The sequence below is a fragment of the Aristolochia californica genome, unplaced genomic scaffold, assembly GCF_029961685.1.
Source record: "Aristolochia californica isolate CCGP_79_NKW_82.1479 unplaced genomic scaffold, dmAriCali1.0.hap1 SCAF_10, whole genome shotgun sequence".
Classification (NCBI taxonomy): Eukaryota; Viridiplantae; Streptophyta; class Magnoliopsida; order Piperales; family Aristolochiaceae; genus Aristolochia; species Aristolochia californica.
Window position 1 is genome coordinate 25,235,159 of NW_027181771.1, and position 8,169 is coordinate 25,243,327.

Sequence of the window (8,169 nt, forward strand, 5' to 3'; positions counted from 1 at the left end):
GTGACGAATGAAAAGTGGGACATCCTTGTGCAGTGGACCGCTACAGACCTCGAGGCAGCGACATGGGAGCAGTTAGAGACCTTCAAACAGGTCTATCCAGCTTACGAGCTTGAGGACAAGCTCTTTCTCCAAGGGGAGGCAGATGTTATGGACTCAATAGCACACCGAGTCACTCAGAGGAGGAGACAATGACTCACCAAGTCACCTAATTTTACTTTTATTACTTATGTTGCTTTTAATTTCGAATTTGATTGATTATGTAATAAGACTTGAAGGTAGGGGTATAGTTGGGATTTATAAACCTAACCCTAACCTATCTTGGCGTGAATGACCCTATTTAAAGGGTAAGGAATGAGAAATAAGGTAAGTTCGGATTTAGAGTAAAATAGAGTAATTAGGTTCTTGCTAGGTTCCCTATCCTAGGGTTCTTGGCTTGAACTATCCTTGGTGGTTTGCTGCATCCATTGGGGAGTCTTTGAGGAGATATTGGAAGGAAAAGGAGGAGCAATCAGCCTTCTCTTCCATGCTGCAATAGTCATCCATCTCTTCCATGAACCAGCAGTGAGGGAAGAAGGATTTGCGTGAGCCTTAGCATCAAGAAAGGGATTTTCGAGTTGCTGAATTGGAGGTCTTCAAGAGGTATTTTTATCTATCTTTTTCGAGTTTCGAAGAGCTAGAGATTGCTCTCTTTACATTCAGCATTGGTAGTTGCATGAATTCAGAAACCCTACTCATTGACGTGAGGTATAAAGTGGGGTTTCATAATTGGATCCGTAAAATAGTCTCTTGATTGAATTGGTGCATCTATAATTGAGAAAAGGAAACTCCTTTTCAATTATAACGTGTGAGGGAAGAAAAAGAGAGTTTCTTTTCACAAAAATGTGTTAAGAAACCCTCTAACAGTGCTGGATCCTTATTTGACTCACCGAGTTACTAGATCCATGGCTAGGGACCATAACACCCCTCAGGTCCTCAACTACCTTTGGCAGTGGTGCTTGCTGCACATCATCTGCAATATTCATTAACATGACTACTGGATAGTCAAAGGAAGATCTTTCCTCATTACCAACAACTTTAAAAGAAGTCTCTGTATTTCCCTCACCATGAACTACCATAAAAGTAATTTGTTATGGACTTCTAGGACTTACATTTGATATTGATTTATCCCTCACCATATCCAAAGGGTTCTGGACAAAGTTAGTATCGTATTTACATTCACTTTCATCAACAAGATCCCACAATAAATCAATCAAAGGTGTCTAGGTTACAACAGTTGGGAACAACCCCTGTTCTGCAATTTCTCTACAGAGCTTTTCTACTTCTGGTAACCGATTCTGTTTGCAAAATCCATTAAATATCACATTATATGTACTCACATTAGGTGTACAATCAATCTCCTTGATCTTTTCCAACAATGATAGTGCCATCCCCATCGCCTCCCTCTTGCAACATCCATCTATTAATGCAGTATAACAGACCTTATTTGGATTTAATCCACATTCTGCCATTTTATTGAACATATCTAAAGCCAAATCCAACGTACCCATTTTGCAAAATCCACAAATCAGTTCTATAAATGTCCACTCATCCGGTTCACATCCATTCTCTTGCATGAAATTCAACAATCTCATTACATTGTTCAGATTTCCCAATTTGCAATATCCATTTATCAACGTTTTATACGTGATCTGATTTGGGGATGGACCTATCTGTAACATCTTGTTAAAAACAGTCATTGCCTTGTCCATTCTACCCTGTAAGCAAAAACCCTTAATCATCTCCTTGTGAGTCTGAGCATTTGGCATGCAACTGAATCTTGTCATTTCATCAAAAACTGTACTAGCAAGGCCACCTGCTCCATGGGAGCACAAACCATGGAGCAAAGCATTGTAAGTGACTGTGTTAGGAACCACACTATCTTGTAACATCTTGTGAAACAAGCCAATAGCAATTTCAAAGTAATCCACTCTAAACAAACCAGGGAACAAACCAGTGTAAGGTTGAACGTTAGGACAAACACCTCTTTTTCTCATGTCAATGAGCAGATCACATGCTTCCTTGAGACGACCAGCCTCACAGAGAGATGTGATAGGAACTGTAGATGGAGAAGTCGTTGGACCAATGCCCTTCTCCACCATTTCCTTGATGAGATCCAGTGCTTCATCAATAGTAAGAAATTTTTTTACCCAGCTATTTCCGAGATCCTTTCTTACTCCAACCTTTGCCATTTTCTTCCTGAGTACCCAAGATTCTTTCAATAACCCAGCTTTGGAGTAGAAATTTGACAGAAGAACGTAAGAAGCATGATCATTGGGCTCTAACTGCATCACTCTTTTTTCTGATTCCGCTCCTATACTTACACTCTGAGATGTCCAAAAAGCACTTAGTAATGTTCTCCATACGGTAACCCCCACATTGTAAAGGCATCCAGTAATGATTTTATATGCACAATCGAGGTTTCCAGCTCTCTGAAGAACATCCACCAAGCAGAAGTAATGTTTAGATTCTGGCTCAATCTTATAGTGGTCGTATCTCACATCAAAGAAGAACTTGCTCTCCTCTAGAAGGCCCACATGACTACAGGCTGTGACCAAACAAAGGAAGGTTGTTTTGTTAGGAGTTGTCTCCATTTTCTCCAACTCTTTGAATATTTGAATTGCTTGGCCTGCTCTGCCATGCTGTGCCAGTCCTGATAGCATAGTGTTGTAGGCAACAATAGTAGGATTATTTAAACCATGAAAAGCACAAATAGAATCCTCTATGTTTCCACATTTAGCATACATGTCAACAACCAAGCTACCAACATAGACATCTGCACCAAAACCAGCTTTAATCATCAAAGAATGAAACTGTCGTCCAACATCTAAAGCTATTGAGCCAGAACAAGCAGAAATACAAGAGGCAAAGCTGAATTGAGTTGGACCAAATCCAGCCACTGCCATGTCCTTACATCTTCTTAGAGCTTCCAAGGCAAGCCCATTTTGTTCATAAGCTCCAATTATAGTACTCCACGAAAGGCCATCAATCAAACAGGTGTATGTCACTACCTCTGGACTAAAACCCGTAAAACTCATGTGCCAAAACATATGATTAGCTTCCCATATCATTCTCCTTATGGCTTTGCGACACCCAGTTTAAAGGCTATATAGGCGAACCCGAATGGGAGGAAAATTTTTCTATTGCTCTGCTGCACAGAACAGTTGCAATGCCTCATACTGCTTCTCATTCTTTCCCACATATGGCAAAAAAAATAGAGGACGTGTTCAAATTCCACTGCCCACATTTTCAATTGGGCAACAAACATACACACAGTCAACAGAAAAACAAAGACCCTCAACAAAAAATATTTATGAGACACTTAAACCGCCCCCCCCCCCCCCCCCCCCCAATTTGGAACTTGGGGTTTGCTCTGGTCTACTGAGAAGTGGTTTGCAAGTGGTGGGTGGTGGCCCGAAGTCACATCCCATCGGACATGTTTCCGATGACACCGAGGGAGCCTCCTCCATCTCCGGTGGCTAAGGGCAGCCCTTTGGGGCTTCGTCGCTTGTCTCACGATCGGAATAGTCATTGGAAGTTATTCCTTCTCCAGTTCGGGATGGTGGTCCGCTTGTCGTGAGTCATTTTGGAGTGATTTCGGATTTGAGGTCTCTCCCCATCTGACCAATGCCGACGATATAGTAGCCAAAAACCCCTCTGATTTCCCCAAATCGTCGTCACCGTTTGGCTTTGGATTTCCTTGCGCGAAAATCTTGATTTTTTGTGACGCAAAGCCTCTCTGCCTATTTGGATCTGAGATTATCCCCAAATCTTCCGCAGAGGCTTCGGCTGGTAGACGGGAAGAAGTGGTTAATTTTTCACCCATTTTCCCATCCAAGACTGCGTCTCGATCGACTGCCTTGTCTTGCATCGTTGGAAAAAAATACTTCATCTAGGATGCACACGCCATTTCTGTATTCTTTCCACTGCAATGCCTGCTGCAGCCATTTCTTTGATTTGTTTGTGCATCGCCAACCATGGGTCTTCTTGGCTCATCGTGTTCCCACTCTAATACCAGTTGTTACGGTCTCGGATTTGACACATGGATTTGTAGGGAGACATGGTGAATATAGATCAAGCCAAAGGGAAGCTTGAAAACCCTAGAGCTCGTTGAGGAGAACTCTAAGCCTGTTTACACTAGATTTAACCTAATTCTCAATGCTTGTATTTTTCATTACTCATAGCCCTTAAATAGGGTTAGGGTTTAAGATCAAATATTACAAAAATACCCCTATAAATAAAATATTACAAAAATACCCCTGTGGCCTAAAACTGAAATAAATAACGTAAAGTAAAGAAAAAAACTAAAATAATAATGTTATTGCATGCATAACATAACCATGTTCCGTTTTTGGTAACAAATCCCCTTACTCTCTATTATTACCTCATGATGATCCTTTTTCGCTGCCATTGAAAGTCTTTGGGTGTCAATATTTTGTTCATGTTTCCTCCCTAACACATAGTAAAGTTGACCCAAAAGCTATCAAGTGTATCTTTCTCGGGTACTCTCGCAACCAAAAGGGTTATATTTGCTACATACCCACTCTTCAGCGTTTACTTGTGTCCCGAGATGTCACATTTTTTGAAGACTCTAAATTATTCTGATAATGCTCCTCCAGGTCTATCTTGAGTACCAGGTTCCTCTAGGCCGATTGTGCCCCATGCTACAGAAATGAATCAGCCCCTAGAAACACTAGTTGACACCTCACCTACTGAGTATACAGATCCCTCTGAGGTAAGTCCATCTTCTCCAGTTATTTTTTTCCCACAATATGATACTCGTCCTATTGCCCTCTGAAAAGAACCCCGATCATGCACCATGTCCTCTACTTCTCATCCCATTACAAATTTTGTATCTCATCACCATTTGTCCCATGTATGTTGACAAGTTCTTTCAGTTATTTCCTCCATGTCTGTACCACAGTCCTATCAGGAGGCTCTCAAACATCCAGGGTGGAAGGCGGCAATAGATGAAGAAATGCAGGAACTTTATGGAAATCAGACATGGGCTCTAGTCCCACTTTCATTAGAGAAGAAACCTGTCATGTTAAGGAATAGTCCCACATGGACTACTGAGATAAAAGATCTTGCATTTATTAATTGTAAAAAGAGGTTTCCTAAGTGGCTAGTCATTTTGGGATAGGACCTTGGACCCAATTTAACATGGTTTCAGAGCAACCACTCAAATTATCCATGTACCACACTTGGGGTCTCCACCCAAATTATCCACGTGTCTACACATGAGGGGGAGTGTTAAGAAATAGTCCCACATGGATTAGTGAGATAAAAGATATTGCACTTATTAGTTGGAAAAAGAGGTTTCCTAAGTGGCAAGTCATTTTGGGATAGGGCCTTGGACCCAATTAAACAGGTTGCAAATGGGTGTTTACGGTGAAACACAATTTGGATGGGTTTGTGGCACGGCTGAAGGCTCGCCTCATTACTAAAGGCTATACATAGTGTTATGGCATTGATTATGAGGAAACCTCTCCAATGGCAAAAATGAACTCGGTACATGTGTTATTATCTCTAGCAGTTAACTATTCCTGGCAGGTATATCAACTTGATGTCAAGAATACCTTTCTGAATGGAGATATCAAAGAGGATGTTTATATGCAGCAACCACCTGGGTATGTGGTTGATTTGGAGTCCGTATGTCAAGTCAAAAATTCTCTTTATGGTCTGAAGCAGTCTCCTCATGCATGGTTTGAAAATTTTAGCCAAACACTCATACACGTCGGATTTCATAGATGCTCTAGAGATCACTCGGTATTTATTAAAGACACACCGAAGGGCAAGGTGATTTTGGCAGTATATGTTGATGATATCAATATAACCGATAGTGATCCCGAGGGCATCCTGAAAAAAAAAAAGAAAGGATATGTGCTGAATTCAAGACAAAGGATCTCGGAGTGTTCAAATATTTTTTGGGCTTTGAAGTACTACAATCTAGCAATGGAATTATATTATCTCAAAGGAAGTATGTCTTTGACCTATTGAAGGAGATCGGAATGATGGGATGCAGACCAGCAGAAACTCCTATGGACTCGAATACAAAATTATGTGCCAATAGTAGAGAAGAGGTAATGTCGGAAAATATCAAAAATTGGTGGGAAAACTTATTTACCTCTACGTAACGAGGCCAGATATTTCATATGCAGTCAGTGTGGTAAGTAAATATATGCACACCCCCACAACTCAGTAATTGGCAAACACTAGAAAAAATATTGTGATATCTGAAAGGAGCACCAGGAAGAGGGCTCTTCTATAAAAATCATAGTCATTTCAACATCAAAGGATTCTCAGATGCAGACTGGGCTGGATCCCTGGATGACACAAAATCTACTTCAGGATATTGTACAATGGTTTGAGGGTGTTACAATGTGGGACCCTCCATGATGCACGAGCTGGTGGGACCCACCATGAGGACTTGGGATGCCAAGAAGAGTCTTCATCCAAGCTAGCATGATTTAAGAAGACAAGAAGCACAAGCTGAAATGAGTTAGAAGACTTGAAGTTCATGTGGGACCTACAAAGAAGAGTTATAAGGCCACAAGCTCACCTCCTCTCTTATTTCCACGTTATTGAAGAAGAGTTACAGTGCAACTTATATCAGAACTCTATTAGATTGTGTTTTCCTTTCGAGATAGACTTATCTTAGAGAGTTAGATTTGGAATGTAATTAGGAGATTTAAAGATTAATTGTATAAGGACTCTATCACTCCCTCTAATATAAATAGAGGTGTTGTAATTCAGAATTAATCAAGTTCTACAATTTTCTCTTGAGTAAATCTCTCTCTTTGCTTGGCGCACACCTTGTTCCTCTTCTCTTTGTCTCTCTACCTGAGAGCCTTCTTCCCCTTTTCTCCTTTTTTTATTTCTCTCTTCCCTTGCTTGGAATAGTGGAAAATGGATCATAAATTCAACATGGTATCAGAGCATTAAATTTAGGATCCCTACATCAAAAGGAATGCTCTAAGAAGATATGATCAACACCACTCATAGAAGGCTCCTTGTGAAGAAAGATAAAAAAACGTGAGATAAGTTCCTTCATTATTTTTTTATTAATTTATATTACTGGTTTACAGATTTAGAAGATGATTTAAAGATGAGTACATGAATGTTTTTCATTTTATGAGATTGTGGATATGAATGCCTCTCAATCTAGAAGAAGCTATCAAAGCAGTTTTGTCGGTTTGGAATTTCTGTTAACCGAGACCAGTCCATGATCAGATTGTTGAAGAAAAAAAATTCATGGGAACTAGATTCCCCTGATATAGAAGATTGATATTGAGTCGATTATGAGTGGTTATTTACTCATAAAAAATCAGAGTAATGATTGTTTAGCATCAATGCTAAATTTCTCCATGCACCAAGTTGTTTGAAGAATACTACTTGGATATTTTGATTAGAATTTTTTGGAGAATTATTTTAGTTGAAGTGCCTATTATGGCCAAACAAAATGTGAGTAGTAAAGGTGGTATACTCATAATTACCACAATAACCTTATGAAGGGTATCAAATTTTATTAGTTGGTCCACATCGGTTCGGAGGTTTCTTATAAGAAAGGAGCTACAAGGTAATCTCACCAACCGTGGACCACCTATTGATCAAGAAGACATTTTTTTATAACAAATGGTTAAAAAATGATGCCATTGTGATTAGTTGGCTAATCAAAAGCATGGAAAAATTGTGGAAAGAATACACTCATTGTGGGAGATATGGCCACTCTATCGATTCATGATATTACAAGGAAAGGAGTTATTGTAGAAAAAATGGTCACTACAGAGAAATATGTTATAATGTCAACAACAACTCAGACTTAAAAAATCAAGTCTTGGTAGGTCATACGAAGGAGAATCACCCACAAAAACAACTAAAAAGAAAAATTTTACTGATGAAGAATATGAGTTGTTTCAGAAAATGATGGGTTCTTCTCGAAGCTCCTCATTAAAGACCGCTGCCTCCATTGCTTCAGGTATGCTATCTGCCACATCTTCATCTTGGATAATTGACTCAGGAACCTCCGAGCATCTTACAACATACATTTATTACATTCTGTATCTCCGTGTCTTTCACACAAGTTTGTTACCATAGCTGACGGTTCTCAAACCATGGTTCAAGGGAAAGGAT

At 39.8% G+C, this 8,169-nt stretch overlaps 1 protein-coding gene across 1 annotated transcript; it reads right to left on the bottom strand.

Annotated features, from left to right (window-relative positions):
* Window positions 1-1,259: 1,259 nt before the first annotated feature.
* Window positions 1,260-3,074, bottom strand: LOC137942992 (pentatricopeptide repeat-containing protein At1g06580-like). The gene has a single exon (XM_068788703.1). It carries the CDS (start codon window positions 3,072-3,074, stop codon window positions 1,260-1,262), a length of 1,815 nt encoding a protein of 604 aa, XP_068644804.1.
* Between the last annotated feature and the right edge of the window lie 5,095 nt (window positions 3,075-8,169).